Below are 24,623 nucleotides of genomic sequence, written 5' to 3' on the forward strand. Positions count from 1 at the left end.
CAATGGACTATTTATTTTAAGGCCCAGTGCAGTCAAAAACATGAATTTCCTATGTTTTATATATATTTCCACACTATGAGTTTGGAATAATACTGTGAAATTGTTAGCATGATGATAATTCCCTCTGAGTTGTTTAAAAATTCCATAAAATTCAGCCTATTTTGATGGGATGGAGTTTTACCCTGCCTGGTGACATCACCAAGCGGTAAAATTAGTTAATATACCAATAAGAAAGAGAGTTACAAACCTCTCTTTCAATAACAGCTAATTTTCAGGTTTACCCTCCCCACTCAGACCACTCCCAGACAGCAAAATTATTGCTTGAGAAATGTCTCTTTGCTTAAGAAGTTATTTTTGACCATTTTAATTGAAAAACAATCACAGTAAGGTACTTAATTGTTACCCAGAAATGATTTGATATTGAGATTTTTTTTAAACGGCAGCATTGAACCTTTAAACCTCTCTGTGTGAGAATGCCTTCATTGAAATTCAAATGATAAGGAATTATTTTCCGTCTGTATTTTTTTGTTGTTCTTTGGAACTCAGCTCCTCTCGCACCCCGAGTCCTGAAACATGAATAAATGAGAGATAAACGTCTGAACAGCCGTGGCTGTGACACGTCATTCATATTTCAAAAGCCATTATCTGTGTATTCAAATAAAAGAGAAATAATGATTCAGCCAGCTTGAATGTTTCATAAAGGCTAAACCTACATCCAGAGAGAGGGGCAGGGAGGTAGGGACAGATGGCAGGATGAAGGTCAAGTGTCAGACCTGAACAATCAAGCGATGTGTGAGGTCTTTAGAGAAGGATTAGTGGCATGCCACACTCTTCAACAACAAGAAGGAAACATACACACATGTAATGTACACCACTTTTGGGCAGAGAGCCACTCCATACCTTTCCCTCATCCATGGGGTTGTCACTTATGTGGACCACAGGACCTGGGTGGGCCTTGGAGGATCTGAGAGAGAGAGAGAGAGAGAGAGAGAGAGAGAGAGAGAGAGAGAGAGAGAGAGAAGAGAGAAGAGAGAAGAGAGAGAGAGAGAGAGAGAGAGAGAGAGAGAGAGAGAGAGAGAGAGAGAGAGAGAGAGAGAGAGAGAGAGAGATAATAAAGGTGAGCCTCATCAAAGGGACAATCCCCTCAGCCTAATCAAGTTGACACTCCCCTCAACCTCATCAAATGCACACGGGAAGGACCGGGCTAACTGCTGAAGGCCTGAGAGTCCTCTTTCAAAGACAGGAGCTTACTGAAGGGAGAGATGGATGGCTGTCAGTCCCCTGTGAGAGTGTGTACTGTAGTGTGTGTATGTGTGTGTGTATGTGTGCATGCGTGCGCGTGCGTGTGTGTGTGTGTGTGTGTATCTCCGTATCTCCATCTCAGTCCTCCTCTCTTCCTCCGTGTCTCTCTCCTCTCTCCTCTCCCTATGCCAAAGACTGCCATCATGGCTAACATAGAGGATGAGGATGGGGATGGGGATGACTCGGCTCATGAAGGAAAGGCGATAAGTAGAGGAGAGGAGAGGAGAGGAGAGGAGAGGAGAGGAGAGGAGAGGAGAGGAGAGGAGAGGAGAGGAGGCTATGGAGAATTGGGATGTTGCTCATGGTTGCCGGGGTCTATATTTATCAGTGTTAACCAGATAGTGTTATTAACTCAGTGTTACTGCAGCTGGAGTTGTTTATTTATCTAATCCCCCTCGCCACTGTCACACTGTTACTTACAAACCAACCCATTCTCTGTTGCACACACACACACGCACATGTGCACGCATGCACACACACACACAGGATTTGAAGAATGGATCACCATGGAAACAGAGCCAGGATGTGCAGAGTGCAGACAGCCTCCTGAAAATATGCAGCAACCACATAGAGGCAAGCACACACACACACACACACCTATGCAAGTGTGTGTGAATGAAAGTAATCTATCTAAGGTGCAGAGGCCTGAATTCCACACACAGACTTCTCTCTTAATGGATAACACCTGCCCATATATGTGAATGTAATATTGAATGCATCACACATGCAATACAACACCTACCATCTATCTATATGCCATCAAACTCAATGTCCCATAGCGGATATCACACAAACACCATCAACCATGTCCTGTGGTGTGTATCACAAATGTATAGTATTAACATACACACGCAAACACACACACCCTGTATAAGCCATGAGAAAGACACACACACACACACACACACACACACACACACACACACACACACACACACACACACACACACACACACATTTGTGGAATGCAGATAGACATGCTTGTTATACTGTTGCTCTCGTTTAATAGAAACGGGCAAGGCCTTTGTATCTATGTAAGTTTGTGTGTGTGTGCATTTGTCTGTCTGTGTGTGTGTGCATTTGTCTGTCTGTGTGTGTGTGCATTTGTGTGTGTGTGTGTGTGTGTGTGTGTGTGTGTGTACGTGCTCTCTATTAATCCCCCATTCAGTGAGAATGACTTCCTCTCCAGAGTACACACACACACACACACACACACACACACACACACACACACACACACACACACACACACACAAGAACAGCTGGTGCATCTGCAGGGAACACAAGCATCCAATACTGAAACAGCGGAAACACAGTCACACAGAAAATGTCCCCTATGGCAACATGGCATGAACAACCCTTAGTATGGGGCCTTAGCCAGGAACATGCCAACAGGACTACCTGTTTATGTGTATGGGGGGAGGTGGGATAATGTAAGCACAGGTATCAAAATGTGCTAACAAAAGAGAGGAGTAAGAGAAAGATGGTGACATTGAGGGGGAAGGGACAGAAAGAAATAGGGATGGAAGAGGAAAGCAGAATCTTGGGGGGTAACTTTCATCAGGCAGGGTGACTTTCATCAGACAGGGTGACTTTCATCAGACAGGGTGACTTTCATCACACAGGGTGACTTTCATCAGGCAGGGTGACTTTCATCACACAGGGTGACTTTCATCAGACAGGGTGACTCATCACACAGGGTGACTTTCATCAGGCAGGGTGACTTTCATCACACAGGGTGACTTTCATCAGACAGGGGGACTTTCATCAGACAGGGGGACTTTCATCACACAGGGTGACTTTCATCAGACAGGGTGACTTTCATCAGACAGGGTGACTTTCATCACACAGGGTGACTTTCATCAGGCAGGGTGACTTTCATCACACAGGGTGACTTTCATCAGACAGGGTGACTTTCATCACACAGGGTGACTTTCATCAGGCAGGGTGACTTTCATCAAACACGGTGACTTTCATCAGACAGGGTGACTTTCATCACACAGGGTGACTTTCATCACACAGGGTGACTTTCATCAGACAGGGTGACTTTCATCACACAGGGTGCCATTCATTAGACAGGGTGACTATCATCAGAGAGGGTGACATTCATCATAGTGTGACTCATCAGAGAGGGTGACATTCACCAGACAGGGTGACATTCATCAGAGAGGGTGACTTTCAAATCTAAGTTTATTTGTCATGTGGGCCGAATACAACAGGTGTAGACCTTACAGTGAAATGCTCTAACCAATAGTGAAGGCTCTAACCAATAGTGAAAAAAAGGTATTAGGTGAACAATAGGTAAGTAAAGATTTAAAAAACAACAGTAAAAAGACAGTGGCAAAAAAACAGTGGCAAGGCTATACACAGTAGCAAGACTATAAAAGTAGCGAGGCTACATACAGACACCGGTTAGTCAGGCTGATTGAGGTAGTATGTACATGTAGATATGGTTAAAGTGACTATGCATATATGTTAAACAGAGAGTAGCAGTATTGTAAATAGGGGTTGGCGGGTGGTGGGTTGCGGGACACAACGCAGATAGCCCGGTTAGCCAATGTGCGGGGGCACTGGTTGGTCGGGCCAATTGAGGTATGTACATATGTACATGAATGTATAGTTAAATGTATAGTTAAAGTGACTGTCCATATATGATAAACAGAGAGTAGCAGCAGTGTAAAAGAGGGGTTGGGGGGAACACACAATGCAAATAGTCCGGTAGCCATTTGATTACCTGTTCAAGAGTCTTATGGCTTGGGAGTAAAAATTGTTAAGAAGCCTTTTTGTCCTAGACTTGGCACTTCGGTACAGCTTGCCATGCGGTAGTAGAGGTGAACAGTCTATGACTGGGGTGGCTGGGGTCTTTGACAATTTTTAGGGCCTTCCTCTGACACCGCCTAGTTAGAGGTCCTGGATGGCAGGCAGCTTAGCACCAGTGATGTACTGGGCCATACGCACTATAGGCAGTCTCGTCGTTGTGGGTGATCAGGCATACCACTGGTGTGGTGTCTGAAAACGTAATGATGGTTGGAGTTGTGCCTGGCCATGCAGTCGTGGGTGAACAGGGAGTACAGGAGGGGACTGAGCACCCACCCCTGGGGGGCTCCCGTTATGGGGTCTGAGACGCCGAAGCTTCCCACCATTAGCTCTGACAAATTGAAAACCCTAGTCATTGGCGACTCCATTACCTGCAGTATTAGACTTAAAACGAATCATCCAGAGATCATACACTGTTTACCAGGGGGCAGGGCTACCGACGTTAAGGCTAATCTGAAGATGGTGCTGGCTAAAGCTAAAACTGGCGAGTGTAGAGAGTATAGAGATATTGTTATCCACGTCGGCACCAACGATGTTAGGATGAAACTGACAGAGTTCACCAAGCGCAACATAGCTTCAGCGTGTAAATCAGCTAGAAAGATGTGTTGGCATCGAGTAATTGTCTCTGTGTTAAATGAGGCCTCACCTCCTCGTTACACTAGTGACCATATCTCCCGTGCATCCCGCAAAGGTGGAGGTGTTGCTAACATTTACGATAACAAATTTCAATTTCGTCTTTTGAGCTTCTAGTCATGAAATCTGTGCAGCCTACTCAATCACTTTTCATAGCTACTGTTTACAGGCCTCCAGGGCCATATACAGCGTTCCTCACTGAGTTCCCTGAATTCCTATCGGACCTTGTAGTCATAGCAGATAATATTCTAATTTTGATGTGACTTTAATATTCACATGGAAAAGTCCACAGACCCACTCCAAAAGGCTTTCGGAGACATCATCGACTCAGTGGGCTTTGTCCAACATGTCTCTGGACCTACTCACTGCCACAGTCATACTCTGGACCTAGTTTTGTCCCATGGAATAAATGTTGTGGATCTTAATGTTTTTCCTAATAATCCTGGACTATCGGACCACCATTTTATTACGTTTGCAATCACAACAAATAATCTGCTCAGACCCCAACCAAGGAGCATCAAAAGTTGTGCCATAAATTCTCAGACAACCCAACGATTCCTTTGCATTTCCAGGAAATGGCGCCACACCAAACTGGAAGTCTTCCGACTAGCTTGGAAAGACAGTACCGTGCAGTATCGAAGAGCCCTCCCTGCTGCTCGATCATCCTATTTTTCCAATTTAATTGAGGAAAATAAGAACAATCCAAAATTTATTTTTGATACTGTCGCAAAGCTAACTAAAAAGCAGCATTCCCCAAGAGAGGATGGCTTTCACTTCAGCAGTAATAAATTCATAAACTTCTTTGAGGAAAAGATCATGATCTTTAGAAAGCAAATTACGGACTCCTCTTTAAATCTGCGTATTCCTCCAAAGCTCAGTTGTCCTGAGTCTGCACAACTCTGCCAGGGCCTAGGATCAAGGGAGACACTCAAGTGTTTTAGTACTATATCTCTTGACACAATGCTGAAAATAATCATGGCCTCTAAACCATCAAGCTGCATACCCTATTCCAACTAAACTACTGAAAGAGCTGCTTCCTGTGCTTGGCCCTCCTATGTTGAACATAATAAGCGTGCCACTAAAAGTGGCAGTAATAAATCCTCTCTTGAAAAAGCCAAACCTTGACCCAGAAAATATAAAAAACTATCGGCCTATATCGAATCTTCCATTCCTCTCAAAAAAAAATGAAAAAGCTGTTGCGCAGCAACTCACTGCCTTCCTGAAGACAAACAATGCATACGAAATACTTCAGTTTGGTTTTAGACCCCATTAAAGCACTGAGACTGCATCTGTGAAGGTGGTAAATTACCTTTTAATGGCGTAAGACCGAGGCTCTGCATCCTAGACCTTATACCGTCGATCACCACATTCTTCTGGAGAGATTGGAAACCCAAATTGGTCTACACGGACAAGTTCTGGCCTGGTTTAGATCTTATCTGTCGGAAAGATATCAGTTTGTCTCTGTGAATGGTTTGTCCTCTGACAAATCAACTGTAAATTTCGGTGTTCCTCAAGGTTCCGTTTTAGGACCACTATTGTTTTCACAATTTATTTTACCTCTTGGGGGATGTCATTCGAAAACATAATGTTAACTTTCACTGCTATGCAGATGACACACAGCTGTACATTTCAATGAAACATGGTGGAGCCCAAAAATTGCCCTCGCTAGAAGCCTGTGTTTCAGATATAAGGAAGTGGAGGCCAAAACAGAGATGCAGACAAAACAGAGATGCTTGTTCTAGGTCCCAAGAAACAAAGAAATCTTATGTTGAATCTGACAATTACTTCTTGGCGCACCCATCTCGTTAGCGGGATCATTTTCGTCAACATCCGCTGAATTGCAGAGCGCCAAAATCAAATTAAATTACTAAAAATATTACATTTTCATGAAATCACAAGTGCAATATAGCAAAACAGAGCTTAGCTTGTTGTTAATCCACGTGGCATGTCAGATTTAAAAATAGCTTTACAGCAAAGCTATCCAAGCGTTTATGTTAGGACATCTCTCTCAGCAGACAAAACATTACAAACAGCTAGCAGCAAAGTAGATTGGTCACGAAAGTCAGAAAAGCAATAAAATGAATCGCTTACCTTGGATGATCTTTGGGTGTTTGCACTCACGAGACTCCCAGTTACACAATAAATGTTCCTTTTGTTCCATAAAGATTATTTTTATATCCAAAACACCTCCATTTGATTGGCGCGTTATGTTCAGTAATCCACAGGCTCGAGCGAACACGACGGGGCAGACAAAAATTCCAAATAGTATCCGTAAAGTTCGTAGAAACATTTTTTATAATCAATCCTCAGGTTGTTTTTACAATAAATAATAAATAATATTTCAACCAGACAGTAGCTTTTTCAATAGGAGAGAGAGAGAAAATGTTTACTCCAAGCTGTTGCACATGCAAAACCCATCCATTGACGCGATGTGATCGTTCTCACTCATTTTTCAGAATAAAAGCCTGAAACCATGTCTAATGACTGTTCACACCATCTGGAAGCCATAGAGAAAGGAATCTGGTTGATATCCCTTTAAATGGAGGGAAGGCATGCAATGGAACAGGGAGATTTGTTTATCTTAGGCACTTCCTTGTTGGACTTTCCTCAGGTTTTTGCCTGCAATTTCAGTTCTGTTATACTCAAATATTTTTTCTATCCTAATCTGACAATTCTATGCATATTCTAGATTCTGGGCCTGAGGAATAGGCAGTTTCATTTGGGTATGTTTTTCATCCAAACATCAAAATACTGCCCCCTACACTCAACAGGTTAATCTTGATGGTTGTATAGTCGGCTCAAATAAAACTGAGAAGGACCTCGGCGTTACTCTGGACCCTGATCTCTCTTTTGGCGAACATATGAGAGAGTGTGACCTATCAAAGAGGGCCACATTCATCAAACATCAGACAGTGTGACATTTATCAGAGATGGTGACATTCATCAGAGAGGGTGACTCATCAGAGAGGGTGACATTTAATTTATTAGAGAGGGTGAATCATCAAAGTGGGTGACTTTCTTCAGACAGGGAGACATTCATCAGAGAGGGTGACATTCATCAGACAGGGTGACTCATCAAAGAGTGTGACATTCAACAAACAGGGTGACTCATAAGACAGTGTGACATTTATCAGAGATGGTGACATTCATCAGAGAGTGTGACTCATCAGAGAGGGTGACTGATCAGACAGGTTGACATTAATCAGAGAAGGTGACTTTCATCAGAGAGGGTGACATTCATCAGAGAGGGTGACTCGTCAGAGAAGGTTACTTTCATCAGACAGTGTGACTCATCAGACAGGGTGACTTTAAACAGACAGGGTGACATTCATCAGACAGGGTGACATTCATCAGACAGGCTGACATTCATCAGAGAGATTGACTCATCAGGTAGGGTGACATTGTTCAGAGAGGGTGACTCATCACAGAAGGTGACTTTCATCGGACAGGGTGACATTCATCAGAGAGGATGACTCATCAGACAGGGTGATATTCATCAGAGAGGGTGACTCATCAGACAGGGTGACTTTAAACAGACAGGGTGACATTCATCAGACAGAGTGACATTCATCAGTGAGGATGACTCATCAGACAGGCTGACATTCATCAGAGAGATTGACTCATCAGGTAGGGTGACATTGATCAGAGGGTGACTCATCACAGAAGGTGACTTTCATCAGACAGGGTGACATTCATCAGAGGGTGACTCATCAGACAGGTTGACTCATCAGAGAGGGTGACATTCATCAGGGAGGGTGACGCTCATCAGAGAGTGTGACTCATCAGACAGGGTGAATTTCATCAGAGAGGGTGACATTCCTCAGAGAGGGTGACATTCATCTCAAGGCTTTCATTCTTTCTTTCAGACTGTAATTTTCAGCCAATCAATCTGCAGCCAACCCCTGTGGTGGAGTGGAGTGTGAGGACTGGTGGGTCAGCTCTGCTACTGCTCAGGGTCTCCTGGAGGACTGGGTGATAGATTACTCCCCACGGGCAAAGTTACAGTGCTGGGTATATCCATGAGCATCACACCCGACAGGCCTGGAGGTTTGGATGGTACAGTAGGGCCTGATCTCTAGGCCCAGTTAGGACCCAGTGAGGGCTGAGACTAGGTGGGAGGGAACACACAAACACACACACAGACACCCACACATACAGACAGGCAGGGGCAGCAAGAGGCAACATACAAGAATAAAGAGGGGGAAGGGCCGGGGGGAGAGAGAGGACACCCTCTGGTGTTCACATGAACTGTGTGTCATAGAGGGTGTGTGGTCAGCAGTTCCTGGTAAAGTGGCTCAGTACACAGAAGTGAGTCAAACACACACAGTGTAACTTTATGTGATGACTACAGGGAGGGTGATGACTGGTCTCTTGAAGCTAGGGGGCACTATTTTTATTTTTTGGAAAATAACGTTCCCAAAGTAAACGGCCTATTTCTCAGGACCAGATGCTAGAATATGCATATATGTATATTGACAGATTAGGATAGAAAACACTCTAAAGTTTCCAAAACTGTAAAAATATTGTCTGTGAGTATAACAGAACTGATACTGCAGGCGAAAGCCTGAGAAAAATCCAATCAGGAAGTGACTCTTATTTTGAAAGCTCTGTGTTCCTATGCATCCCTATTGACCATTGAAAGGGATATCAACCGGATTCCTTTCCCTAAGGTGTCTACAGCCTTTAGACATAGTTTCAGGCCTTTATTTTGAAGAATGAGCGTGAACGACCACATTACATAAGTGGTCAGGTGGGGGCTCTCAGAGTGATTTTTGCGCAAAAGAGAGAGTCGGCCATTGTTCCTCCCGATCCTAGTGAAAAGCCAACTGTCCCGGTTGATATATTATCGAATAGATGTTTGAAAAACACCTTGAGGATTGATTATGAAAAATGTTTGCCATGTTTCTGTTGACATTATGGATATAATTTGGAATTTTTGTCTGCGTTGTCGTGACCGCTATTTCCGGTGGATTCCTGGGCATAACGCACCAAACTAACGGAGGTATTTGGATATAAAAAATATCTTTATGGAACAAAAGGAACATTTGCTGTCTAACTGGGAGTCTCGTGAGTGAAAACATCTGAAGATCATCAAAGGTAAATGTTTAATTTGATTGTTTTTCTGATTTTCGTGACCAAGCTTCCTGATGCTAAGTGTACATAATGCTATGCTTGGCTATCGATAAACTTACACAAACGCTTGTATTGCTTTTGCTGTAAAGCATAATTTCAAATTCTGAGATGACAGGGTGATTAACAAAAGGCTAAGCTGTGTTTTGCCATATTTCACATGTGATTTCATGAATATGAATATTTTCTCGTAATATTTGTTGACTGTTGCTGATGACAAATATACCGGATCCGGGACGGGTAGTTCTATGACTACAGGGAGGGTGATAACTGGTTTAACCTCTTGAAGCTAGGGGAACATATACAGTGGTTCTTCTTTTAAATAACATGCCATAGAATTCTGTGGCACCCCTCAAGCTGTGCTGTAGTACTCCACGCTCTTCTTTACTATGCCTAGTATGATAGTAGGACACAACTCCAGTGTATACTGTCATCAAGTGGCCCTTTCTGGATGTAGATCGTGAACCCCCCCCCCCCTCTCTCTCTCTCTCTCCTAACCCAGGTTTTATTATCTCAGGTCATAAATTCCTGGCAGAGAGCACAGAGAGAGACCAAAGGACTAGACTTGGCCAAACTCCTAAATCCCCATAATGGAAGAATTAAACAATATTTCTACTTTCGAGAATGTAGGAATGGTCCGTGGACACTAAAGGGACAGTTATGACGAGTGTTTCATTTGGTGATCTCATGAAGGACAGGAAACACATATAACGGTCTCTCTTAAAATGTACTTTTCCCAGCTGTCAGGTTTACATCTAAATATTGTGAAACGTATGTGATTAAACATGAAACGATTTGTGAAAAGATGTAATGTGATGTTAACCTTCTAAATGAGAGTATGGATTTTCATATAAAGATGAACTAGTCAGTGGCCACACCTCTGTGAGCCCAGACATCACATTAGGCTTCATAGTACCGCCCTTCTTCGATAATACTCTCTCCTGAAGAAATTCACACCAGACCAAAACATGCCGCGTGATGCTGGTGTGTGAAGTGGTTTAAACCACAACTCTACCAAAGGAAAAAACGATACCACGTGGAGCATTGGCTGCACGGCTGGAAATGATTAAACTCTGAGACTATCGATCCCTAAAGAATAAGAGCAAATCTTAGATGTTTTATTACTAGTCAGCAGCTAGAAATGATGTAAGTCTAGAACGAGAATACTGTCAACCACCGAAGCATCTATTCTATGAGAACATGTCTGAGTGGTACTCTGAAGCATACATTCTAACCACCTACAACCACGAAAGAAATTGTGACTTCTAGGAAAGTTAACCAGAGACTCTGATGAACCCTACAGGACAATCAAGGATTCCAACAGAGAAGACAACAACGACATACGGGCGTAAATATATATGCATTGCAATTATTCTCGAAAGAGCGGCCGTTCATGTGCAAAAGATTGGCATTTCAATTAATATAATTATAGACTGTGTGTAATGAATCCAATTTGTCTTTCCAGCTCTCTCAGTCCCACCCCTTTCCTTTTGTCTACCAAGCCGTCATATCGGCTTAGCCCACTAGGGACTTTTCTATCATTGTTAGTAACCAATATCTTGTAACGGCTGTCGTCGGGAGGATGAGACACAGCGTTCCTTGAGTTCCACATAATATGTATTACTGAAGTTAAACTTTAGGCAAAACAAAACAATAAAGAAAACAACGACTAAACAGCTTCCTTGTGCTAACTAACTGCACACAAACAAAGAACAAGATCCCACACAGAAGGAGGGAAAAAAGCTACTTACGTATGATTCCCAATCAGAGACAACGATAGACAGCTGTCCCTGATTGAGAACCATACCTGGCCAAACACAAAGAAATAGAAAACATAGAAACATGAACATAGAATGCCCACCCAAATCACACCCTGACCAAACCAAAAATAGAGACATAAAAAGCTATCTAGGGTCAGGGCGTGACATATCTACAGTTTGTTGTGTATTTCTGTGATTATTTAGTTAGTTAGTAAATAAAAAATTAAGCAAATTTGAATATTGCTGAATATTTTATTCGTTTGTTCGTGCAGAACTTTGGACTTTGCACATTCTTCCACTGCAAATCTACCATTCCAGTGTTTTACTTGCTATATTGTATTTACTTTGCCACCATGGCCTTTTTTTTGCCTTTACCTCCCTTATCTCACCTCATTTGCTCACATCGTATATAGACTTGTTTATACTGTATTATTGACTGTATGTTTGTTTTACTCCATGTGTAACTCTGTGTCGTTGTATGTGTCGAACTGCTTTGCTTTATCTTGGCCAGGTCGCAATTGTAAATGAGAACTTGTTCTCAACTTGCCTACCTGGTTAAATAAAGGTGAAATATATATATATTTTTAATTAGACTAACAAGGTAATAATAATACATTCATGAGAATGACTAATCAATCAGACATAAAAAATATCTGAAGAGTTATATTTAGAAAATTATACCTCTGTAAATCAACATTTTCCTTGGTGCCCCAACTTCCTAGTTAATTAAGTTTACATGATTAGTTTAATCAGGTAATAATAATTACACATAGAGAATTGATTTGATAAAATAACAGTCTTCACATTTAGTGATAGTAAAGACATGACAATACCTTACTGTTACCTACAAGTACTTGGGTCTTTTCTCCACATATTACTAAACTAAAACAGAACCGAACTGAACGACAGTGTTCTGCTATGGTACTGAGTGCTGCAGTACAGCCTGGTAATCTTCTTGACAGTGTTCTGTTTCACTCTGTAATGTTCTGTGCTCTGCTTGGGTGTATTTCTTTCTATGCAGTGTAATACTGAGGTGGTGTAAAATAGAGAGCACATTGTCTCTGAGCCGCCCACTCCACAGTCCCTCTCTGATGACAGCTCCAAAGAGGACAATAGGAGAAGATAAAGGCAGGAGAGGTATCTACCTTGCATACCCGCAGCCCACAATAAGATGAGACAGAAAATGAGAGGTAGAGAGAGAGAGAAGGGAGAGATAGAAGGACAGAGAAAGTGCCATCTGAAGCTCCTGTATAATCATAAAGCCTTTGTGTGCAGAAATACTGTTGTCATCAGAACTGGATATGGGCCACACACACACACACACACACACACACACACACACACACACACACACACACACACACACACACACCTTTAGTCTGGAAATACCATGGCAGCTTCAGGACTGGCAGGCACGACTCCTTAGAGACCCATACTGTCACCCATTCACACTACTTCCTTCCTTGTAACCCACCTCTACCTCTCTCCTACTTGTCTACCCCCGACCTCCTTCTATTTCTCTACTTCCTCTCTCCTTCCTCTCGTCTACCCTTCACCTCTCCTAAACCCCCACCCTCCTCTATCAACCCCCGTCTCTTTCCTATCCTCTCTTCCTCTTCTCTCTTTTTCTTGCCTGTCTCATCTCCTCTCCCCTCCCCCTTCCCCTTCCCCTCTCCTCTACTTTCCTTCTTCCTTTCCCCTCAGCACTGTTGACACAGGACATCTGTACATGGCCCACACTGATCTTAAGAGACACCTGTTCCATCCCTCACTATGAGACAGGAAGAGACAGGATGAGGAAAATGCTAAAAAGGTCACGAGTGAATTATGCAAGAGCTCTAGAGCAGAAACAACATGAGGTATGTCAACAGCAACACAAACACCCTGTGATATAGCAGTGTCTTAATACTAGTGTTGAAGAGGTCTAACTAAGATTCAGAACTACTGATTCACATCCTTTCTCCTTCACAACTGCGGTTAGTAAAGCCACCAGTTGTGGATTAAGCCTAGAGAGACTACAGATGTAGGATCTGAATTTGACCTATATTGTCACAGCAAAATAATCCTGCAGCAACAGGATTTGAATATTGATTCCATAATTTTGCTTGAGTAGGCTACAATAAAAGTGCAATACTGTTTATATAACCGTGTGTCAGTATGGATTTTCAGTGAATTTATGCAAATCATGAAGTTCATCTGCATTTCCCGCACTGAAAATTCTCAGCAACAAAAGAGTGATCAAATTAAGATCCTACAACTGTAAGATGTTCTTTGATAGGGCTCTCCATTCCACCAGTGTAAGCTCCACTCACAGTTCGATGGCTTTGTTCCACATGATGACGTAGCCTGAGAGTGTGAACGACTCCACGTTGACGATGTGGATGTTTCCTTTCTCTGTGCCGATGTACAGCCATTTACTCTGGAATGGCAGGTGGACGAATGTGATCCTGGAAAACAGAGAAAAAAGAGAGAGAACATTTATGTAGGAGCTAAGAGAGAGATAGAGACAGAGAGATAGAGACACAGAGAGGGAGTAAAAGTAATAGTATTAGACAAAGAGAGAAAAAAAGAAAGACAGAAGGATATTGCTGGTGATAACTGATTTGCATTTTACAACACAGAAACGGTGTAGATTAAGAATCTCCCTCAGTGTGTATTGATTTCTACAGTGAGATAAATAATGCTGAGCTAAGACCAAGGTGACGGTAGAGGTGTTTAAAACTCTATTGGGCACCTAATTACCGGACTGATTCGAGAGGAGAGGACTGAACCAGAACGAACACATATTACTCTTCCTTCCCTCCTTCTCTACCTTTCATCAATGGTTCATCTTCTACCTTTCATCACTTCGTCCAATCATTCCACTTGTCCTTCAGCCATCAATCCATCCATTCATTCATCCATCTAGATGTAGTTTAATGAATGGTTAAAAGCCTATGAACACAATATCAGTCTCTACCTAGGTCCCAATGGTCATCTATCCCCAACTAGTCATTTTGACCTGGAATCAGCACTTTAAAAGAAGCCCTTCAAGACTTCCTAATGGTGCTTCATGACTAAAAAAGGACCCAAACCAGGCCTGATATACCTGAACACATCACTTCTGACCAGAACCACACTCCCCCAGGGAAGGAGGGAGAGGAAAGAGGAGAGGAAGTAGAATAGCATTATTGAAGAGTTAGCTAAGGGTTGGGTATCAAATGGTGAATGAAGAGGAGTTAGTCAACCACTTTGTAGGATTCAAGCCCACATCTGATCCAAAAATGCTCTTCAAAAATGCACACTGCAGCCATTTTACAGTTTTAACATGACATTCATGGGCTGTATGTATGACGAATCACACCATCCCTGGATCACCCATCATTATCTATGTCCTATATCTCCTCCCTTTTTTGCTCTCTATCTCTTCCACTCTCTCTCCCTCCCCTCCCTCTCCCTCTATCCTCTGTCTCTCTTCCACTCTCTCTCCCTCCCCTCCCTCTCCCTCTATCCTCTGTCTCACTTCCACTCTCTCTCCCTCCCCTCCCTCTCCCTCTATCCTCTGTCTTTCTTCCACTCTCTCTCCCTCCCCTCGCTCTATCCTCTGTCTCTCTTCCACTCTCTCTCCCTCCCCTCCCTCTCCCTCTACCCTCTGTCTCTCTTCCACTCTCTCTCCCTCCCCCTCTATCCTCTGTCTCTCTTCCACTCTCTCTCCCTCCCCTCCCTCTCCCTCTACCCTCTGTCTCTCTTCCACTCTCTCTCCCTCCCCTCCCTCTATCCTCTGTCTCTCTTCCACTCTCTCTCCCTCCCCTCCCTCTCCCTCTATCCTCTGTCTCTCTTCCACTCTCTCTCCCTCCCCTCCCTCTATCCTCTTTCTCTCTCTCTCTCTCTCTCTCCCTCCTTCTCCTTCTCCTTCTCCTTCTCCTTCTCCTTCTCCTTCTCCTTCTCCTTCTCTTTATCTGTCTGGGCCTGGTTCTGCCCTGTTGGCTACAGGGATTGGTACAAGAGCCCCTAAAGTGGTCCTGTTCCATAGGCTCTGCTCATCCCTGTCGTTCCCTGACTAGTCAAGGGGCCCCAATGACGTATGATACACAACTCATGAACATGAGTATCATCCGGTTCTGTTGAACTGGACACACACACATGCATGCACATACACACCAGTGGAGGTTCCTCAGAGGAGGAAGGGGAGGACCATAAAAATACAAATAGTGAAACATTTAAAAAGTTATCCTTTTTACATAAAACTATACCAAATATATTAATGTCACCAAATAAATGATGAAAACACACTGTTTTGGAATGAAGGTCTACAGTAGCCTCAACAGCACTCTGTAGGGTAGCACCACAGTGTAGCCAGAGGACAGCTTCTTTCTGTCCTCCTCTGGGTACATTGACTTCAATACAAAACCTAGGAGGCTCATAGTTCTCATCCCCTTCCATAGACTTACACAGTAATTATGACAACTTCGGAGGACATCCTCCAACCTATCAGAGCTCTTGCAGCATGAACTGACATGTTGTCCACCCAATTAAAGGATCAGAAAATTAATATAGTACTGAAAGAGTAGCACTGCTAGCTAGCAGTGCATACATGTGGTGAATAGTTGACTAAAAGAGAAAGAAAGACAATAGTTGAACAGTTTTGAACAAATTAATTTCTTAATTAATGACAACAATGTGTGTAGTTGTTAGCGGTTATGATATGAAGGTTTGCTTGGAAAGTTTTTTTTTGCCTGTTCACAGACATCCTGGTGTTGTGTCCACAAGCGAAGGGAAAAGGTGAGAGAAAATTATCATGCTGTTTGTATGTGGCTGCTATGAAAGTGAACTGTGTTTGTGTGTGATCAGGGGTGAATTCATTTAGCTGATTCTGTAGAAAAAAGTTTCTTAAACAGAACGAAACGGGGATAAAAATATCAGAATTTGTCTAATAGAAACTCTCGTTTGCAACTATTGGACTAATGATTACACCCGAAATCAACTAGATTACTCTAAATTTTCCTCTTGACCTGAGCACCTTTGTTGTAAACTTACATTCATAGGCTAGGTTGTAGTAACCTCATGATGGGTATAGGGAAAATTAGAGTATCATGTAGTATCCTATTGATGTTACATTGAGCTGGGTGAATGGACTACGAATGACAATCATCCAATATGCTGTAATGGACAATAAGGCCCCCAAAAATGTTCCTCCCTCATCTTAAACGTCACACACCTCTCACACATGCACACAGCTGTACACACAGCTCTCCCTCTCATTTTCCTCCCATCCAATCTTCCCCTCTCCCTTACTCTCTCTCTTTCCGTGTCCATCTTTTAGATGATATTTTTTCACTTGCTCCCCAAATCCAATCCCCCTCCTCCCCCTCTCTTTCTCTAGGTGTTTTTCTCTCTCTCTCCCTCTCCCTCTCTGTATCTCAGTGTCTTTCTGGCTGCAGGGCAATAGTGAGAAGCAGTGCATACTGTCAGACTATACACAAACACACACACACCTGGGTAGAGCTGGTTCCTGTCTCCACTCCACTATTCTGCAGTATAATTAATATATTCATGGATTTGAGGGGAGGTGTCAGGCTACTCGACATGCATCACACACACACTCCCACGCACGCACACACATACACACAAGGGCGGACTGTGAACCTGGCAGATGGCCAATCCGCCCCTGAACACACACAAACAAAATCACAAAGCAGGTGAACACTCGCGGACACCAATATACTTACATAACACAACCCAATCACTTATTCATGCATACACATACACATGCTTAAACACACACTCCAGGACACACAACAGATCACACATGCATAGGTGATCATGACGGCTATTGTTACCCCAGGAAATCCTAAGTCTTATTACATACACCCGGGAGGAACTATTGGATATAAGAGCAACGTCAACTTACCAACATTATGACCAGGAATACAACTTTCCCGAAGCGGATCCTCTGTTTGGTCCACCACCCAGGACAATGGATCGGATCCCAGCAAGCAACCCAAAACAACGGCACCACAGAAAGGGCAGACGGAGTGGTCTTCTGGTCAGGCTCCGTAGACGGGCACATCGCCCACCGCTCCCGAGTATACTACTCGCCAATGTCCAGTCTCTTGACAACAAGGTAGACGAAATCCGAGCAAGGGTTGCCTTCCAGACAGACATCAGAGATTGTAACGTTCTCTGTTTCATGGAAACATGGCTCACTTGTGATACGTTATCAGAGTCGGTACAGCCCCCTGGCATATTCTGGTGTAACGCATAACTTCCGCAACGCATACACAGCCCTCCCTCGCCCTCCTTCCGGCAAATTTGACCACGACTACATTTTGTTGCTCCAAGCCTATAGACAGAAACTAAAACGCCCGTGTTCAGGTCTGTTCAACACTGGTCCGACCAATCTGATTCCACGCTTCAAGATTGCTTCGATCACGTGGACTGGGATATGTTCTGGATAGCGTCGAACAACAACATTGATGTATATGCTGATTCGGTGAGTGAGTTTATTAGCAAGTGCATCGGTGATGTAACCACGGCGACTATAAAAACTTTCTCCAACCAGAAAACGTGGATTGATGGCAGCATTCACGGGGCAAGGTGACCGGAAATATGACCGAATACAAACAGTGTAGCTATTCCCTCCGCAAGACAATCAAACAAGCTAAGCGTCAGTATAGAGACGAAGTAGAGTCGCAATTCAACGGCTCAGACACGAGACGTATGTGGCAGGGTCTACAGTCAATCAATCACGGACTACAAAAAGAAAACCAGCCCCGTCGCGGACCCCGATGTCTTGCTCCCAGACAAACTAAACAACTTCTTTGCTCGCTTTGAGGACAATATAGTGCCACCGACACGACCCGCTACCAAAACCTGCGGGCTCTCCTTCACTGCAGCCAATGTGAGTAAAACATTTAAACGTGTTAACCCTTGCAAGGCTGCCGGCCCAGAAGAACTCCCTAGCCGCGTCCTCAGAGCATGTGCAGACCAGCTGGCTGGTGTGTTTACGGACATATTCAATCAATCCCTATCCCAGTCTGCTGTTCTCACATGCTTCAAGAGGGCTTGCTTCATTGTTCCTGTTCCCAAGAAAGCTAAGGTAACTGAGCTAAATGACTCTCGCCCTATAGCACTCACTTCCGTCGTCATGAAGTGCTTTGAGAGACTAGTCAAGGATCATATCACCTCCACCCTACCTGACACCCTAGACCCACTCCAATTTGCTTACCGCCCCAATAGGTCCACATACAACGCAATCGCAATCACACTGCACACTGCCCTAACCTATCTGGACAAGAGGAATACATATGTAAGAATGCTGTTCATCGACTACAGCTCAGCATTTAACACCATAATACCCTCCAAACTCATCATTAAGCTCGCAACCCTGGGTCTTGACCCCGCCCTGTGCAACTGGGTCCTCACCCCCAGGTGGTGAGGGTAGGGGACAACATCTCCACCCCGCTAATCCTCAACACTGGGGCCCCACAAGGGTGCGTTCTCAGCCCTCTCCTGACCGCGTGGCCATGCATGCCTCCAACTCAATCATCAAGTTTGCAGACAACACTACAGTGGTAGGCTTGATTACCAACAACGACGAGACAGCCTACAGGGAGGAGGTGAGGGCCCTCGGAGTGTGGTGTCAGGAAATTAACCTCACACTCAACGTCAACAAAACAAAGGAGATGATCGTGGAGCACCCCCCTCTCCACATCAACGGGACAGTAGTGGAGAAGGTGGAATGTTTTGGGTTCCTTGGCATACACATCCCGGACAAATTGAAATGTTCCACCTACACAGATAGAGTGGTGAAGAAGGTGCAACAGCACCTCTTCAACCTCAGGAGGCTGAAGAAATTTGGCTTGTCACCAAAAACAGTTACAAACTTTTACAGATGCACGATCGAGAGCATCCTATCGGGCTGTATCACCGCCTGGTACGGCAACTGCTCCGCCCACAACCGTAAGGCTCTCCAGAGGGTAGTGAGGTCTGCACAATGCATCACCGGGGGCAAACTACCTGCCCTCCAGGACACCTATACCTACACCCGATGTCATAGGAAGGCCAAAAAGATCATCAAGGACAACAGCCACCCGAGCCACTGCAGAACTTAATATTTGGTACAGAAACCTTTGTTTGCAATTACAGAGATCATACATTCCCTGTAGTTCTTGACCAGGTTTGCACACACTGCAGCAGGGATTTTGGCCCACTCCTCCATACAGACCTTTTCCAGATCCTTCAGGTTTCGGGGCTGTCGCTGGGCAATACAGACTTTCAGCTCCCTCCAAAGATTTTATATTGGTCTGGAGTCTGGAGACTGGCTAGGCCACTCCAGGACCTTGAGATGCTTCTTACGGAGCCACTCCTTAGTTGCCCTGGCTGTGTGTTTCGGGTTGTTGTCATGCTGGAAGACCCAGAGCCACGACTCATCTTCAATAATCTTACTGAGGGAAGGAGGTTGTTGGCCAAGATCTTGCGATACATGGCCCCATCCATCCTCCCCTCAATATGGTGCAGTCATCCTGTCCCCTTTGCAGAAAAGCATCCCCAAAGAATGATGTTTCCACCTCCATGCTTCACGGTTGGGATGGTGTTCTTGGGGTTGTACTCATCCTTCTTCTTCCTCCAAACACGGCGAGTGGAGTTTAGACCAAAAAGCTCTATTTTTGTCTCATCAGACCACACGACCTTCTCCCATTCCTCCTCTGGATCATCCATATGGTCATTGGCAAACTTCAGATGGGCCTGGACATGCGCTGGCTTGAGCAGGGGGACCTTGCGTGCGCTGCAGGATTTGAATCAATGATGGCGTAGTGTGTTACTAATGGTTTTCTTTGAGACTGTGGTCCCAGCTCTCTTCAGGTCTTTGACCAAATCCTGCCGTGTAGTTCTGGGCTGATCCCTCACCTTCCTCATGATCATTGATGCCCCACGAGGTGAGATCTTGCATGGAGCCCCACACCGAGGGTGATTGACCGTCATCTTGAACTTCTTCCATTTTCTAATAATTGCGCCAACAGTTGTTGCCTTCTCACCAAGCTGCTTGCCTATTGTCCTGTAGCCCATCCCAGCCTTGTGCAGGTCTACAATTTAACCCTGATGTCTTTACACAGCTCTCTGGTCTTGGCCATTGTGGAGAGGTTGGAGTCTGTTTGATTGAGTGTGTGGACAGGTGTCTTTTATACAGGTAACAAGTTCAAACAGGTGCAGTTAATACAGGTAATGAGTGGAGAACAGGAGGGCTTATTAAAGAAAAACTAACAGGTCTGTGAGAGCCGGAATTCTTACTGGTTGGTAGGTGATCAAATACTTATGTTATGCAATAAAATGCTAATTAATTACTTAAAAATCATACAATGTGATTTCCTGGATTTTTGTTATAGATTCCATCTCTCACAGTTGAAGTGTACCTATGATAAAAATTACTTACATGCTTTGTAAGTAGGAAAATCTGCCAAATCGGCAGTGTATCAAATACTTGTTCTCCCCACTATATAGACTGTACTCTATACCGTTCGGCTATCGCTCATCCATATATTTATATGTACATATTCTTATTCATTCATTTACACTTGTGTGTAAAAGGTAGTTATGAAATTGTTAGATTACTTGTTAGATATTACTGCATGGTCGGAACTAGAAACACGTGCATTTTGCTACACTCGCATTAACATCTGCTAACTATGTGTATGTGACCAATACAATTTGATTTGATTTGTAGTTAGAGATGAAAAGATACCATCTGAATGACTGGAAATTTGTCTCCGGATAAGAATGACACTGGCGCAATTCATCAATACTACGCTTGTGTAGTGCAAACCAACAAAATGAATACACACATAACTGTTCTGCGGGTAATTTAGCATGCCATCATGATTTGAAATCAGTACCGTATACAGCGACAACCAGTTCAATTTATTGATGTTGCTAGAGATTAATGTGACAGAAGAATAGAAACAAAACAGATGAATCATTGTAATGCACCAGTCTGTTGGAAGCTCTGCCAGCCTATGAAATAAGCTAGATGTTGTAATGCGTCCTGGTAGCAGTCTGCTGGTAGTTCTGCCAGCCTATGAAATCAGCTAGATGTTGTAATGCGTCCTGGTAGCAGTCTGCTGGTAGTTCTGCCAGCCTATGAAATCAGCTAGATGTTGTAATGCGTCCTGGTACCAGTCTGTTGGTAGCTCTGCCAACCTATGAAATCAGCTAGATGTTGTAATGCGTCCTGGTAGCAGTCTGCTGGTAGTTCTGCCAGCCTATGAAATCAGCTAGATGTTGTAATGCGTCCTGGTAGCAGTCTGTTGGTAGTTCTGCCAACCTATGAAATCAGCTAGATGTTGTAATGCGTCCTGGAAATAGCAGTCTGCTGGTGGTAGTTCTGCCAGCCTATGAAATCAGCTAGATGTTGTAATGCGTCCTGGTAGCAGTCTGCTGGTAGTTCTGCCAGCCTATGAAATATGCTAGATGTTGTAATGCGTCCTGGTAGCAGTCTGTTGGTAGTTCTGCCAACCTATGAAATCAGCTAGATGTTGTAATGCGTCCTGGTAGCAGTCTGCTGGTAGTTCTGCCAGCCTATGAAATCAGCTAGATGTTGTAATGCGTCCTGGTAGCAGTCTGCTGGTAGTTCTGCCAGCCTATGAAATCAGCTAGATGTTGTAATGCGTCCTGGTACCAGTCTGCTGGTAGTTCTGCCAGCCTATGAAATCAGCTAGATGTTGTAATGCGTCCTGGTAGCAGTCTGCTGGTAGTTCTGCCAGCCTATGAAATCAGCTAGATGTTGTAATGCGTCCTGGTAGCAGTCTGCTGGTAGTTCTGCCAGCCTATGAAATCAGCTAGATGTTGTAATGTGTCCTGGTACCAGTCTGCTGGTAGTTCTGCCAGCCTATGAAATCAGCTAGATGTTGTAATGTGTCCTGGTACCAGTCTGCTGGTAGTTCTGCCAGCCTATGAAATCAGCTAGATGTTGTAATGTGTCCTGGGAGCAGTCTGTTGGTAGTTCTGCCAGCCTATGAAATCAGCTAGATGTTGTAATGCGTCCTGGTACCAGTCTGCTGGTAGTTCTGCCAGCCTATGAAATCAGCTAGATGTTGTAATGCGTCCTGGTAGCAGTCTGCTGGTAGCTCTGCCAACCTATGAAATCAGCTAGATGTTGTAATGCGTCCTGGTAGCAGTCTGCTGGTAGTTCTGCCAGCCTATGAAATCAGCTAGATGTTGTAATGCGTCCTGGTAGCAGTCTGCTGGTAGCTCTGCCAACCTATGAAATCAGCTAGATGTTGTAATGCGTCCTGGTAGCAGTCTGCTGGTAGCTCTGCCAGCCTATGAAATCAGCTAGATGTTGTAATGCGTCCTGGTAGCAGTCTGCTGGTAGTTCTGCCAGCCTATGAAATCAGCTAGATGTTGTAATGCGTCCTGGTAGCAGTCTGCTGGTAGTTCTGCCAGCCTATGAAATCAGCTAGATGTTGTAATGCGTCCTGGTAGCAGTCTGTTGGTAGTTCTGCCAACCTATGAAATCAGCTAGATGTTGTAATGCGTCCTGGTAGCAGTCTGCTGGTAGTTCTGCCAGCCTATGAAATCAGCTAGATGTTGTAATGCGTCCTGGTACCAGTCTGCTGGTAGTTCTGCCAGCCTATGAAATCAGCTAGATGTTGTAATGCGTCCTGGTACCAGTCTGCTGGTAGTTCTGCCAGCCTATGAAATCAGCTAGATGTTGTAATGCGTCCTGGTAGCAGTCTGCTGGTAGTTCTGCCAGCCTATGAAATCAGCTAGATGTTGTAATGTGTCCTGGTACCAGTCTGCTGGTAGTTCTGCCAGCCTATGAAATCAGCTAGATGTTGTAATGCGTCCTGGGAGCAGTCTGTTGGTAGTTCTGCCAGCCTATGAAATCAGCTAGATGTTGTAATGCGTCCTGGTACCAGTCTGCTGGTAGTTCTGCCAGCCTATGAAATCAGCTAGATGTTGTAATGCGTCCTGGTACCAGTCTGCTGGTAGTTCTGCCAGCCTATGAAATCAGCTAGATGTTGTAATGCGTCCTGGTAGCAGTCTGCTGGTAGTTCTGCCAGCCTATGAAATCAGCTAGATGTTGTAATGCGTCCTGGTAGCAGTCTGCTGGTAGCTCTGCCAACCTATGAAATCAGCTAGATGTTGTAATGCGTCCTGGTAGCAGTCTGCTGGTAGCTCTGCCAGCCTATGAAATCAGCTAGATGTTGTAATGCGTCCTGGTAGCAGTCTGCTGGTAGTTCTGCCAGCCTATGAAATCAGCTAGATGTTGTAATGCGTCCTGGTAGCAGTCTGCTGGTAGTTCTGCCAGCCTATGAACTCAGCTAGATGTTGTAATGCGTCCTGGTACCAGTCTGTTGGTAGCTCTGCCAGCCTATGAAACCAGTAGCTCCATAGCAGGATAACTTTAATCTGTTCTAATTATTGGTTGAACAGGTTGAAGATGATTTTCTCCACGCTGCAAACCGTTCTGCCGCCTTGCAAAGCACATGTGCATCTAGTACGGAAAATACGGGCTAGACATCTTGCTATAACAACATACAGCAAAACGCATGTGCATCTGGTGGACACATGGCATTAGTTCGGTCTGTTTGGACTGGTGTGAACACTCTATCCACACTTGGGAGCACACTAAACAATGCACCATGGTTTGCTCAAAAAGGGTGGTCTCGCATAACACACACACACACATATATTAATATACACAGAACACACTTCCTTGATCACATTCAAACACACCCATACAACACCTGCACACAAACAAAATTCACGTTCATACACAAAGACTTTCAGTTCAGTTCCATAACGCAGTATTTCAGTTCCATAACGCAGTTCGCTGCAGGAGAGAATGCTGTCTGGACCAAACACAGGAAAAGAACCAGAGTCGCACAGTAGTATTGGATATTTGACTGCGAACATTTGATGAACTGCTACACACAGCATCATAACTTAATATCTCTGAAACATTATTTGAGTAGCAGCATTGCATTTATGAGCTCATCC

The 24,623-nt window shown here is 44.2% G+C and overlaps 1 protein-coding gene across 1 annotated transcript in view; it reads right to left on the reverse strand.

The window, feature by feature from the left end:
- Positions 1-24,623, reverse strand: part of LOC115139277 (syntaxin-binding protein 5-like) — a 159,194-nt gene that overhangs the window by 54,913 nt on the left and 79,658 nt on the right. The window contains 2 exon segments of the mRNA XM_065026296.1: positions 901-964; positions 13,955-14,089. Coding sequence (XP_064882368.1) covers positions 901-964; positions 13,955-14,089 — 199 coding nt within the window.

Source organism: Oncorhynchus nerka, linkage group LG13 (genome assembly GCF_034236695.1).
Source record: "Oncorhynchus nerka isolate Pitt River linkage group LG13, Oner_Uvic_2.0, whole genome shotgun sequence".
NCBI lineage: Eukaryota > Metazoa > Chordata > Actinopteri > Salmoniformes > Salmonidae > Oncorhynchus > Oncorhynchus nerka.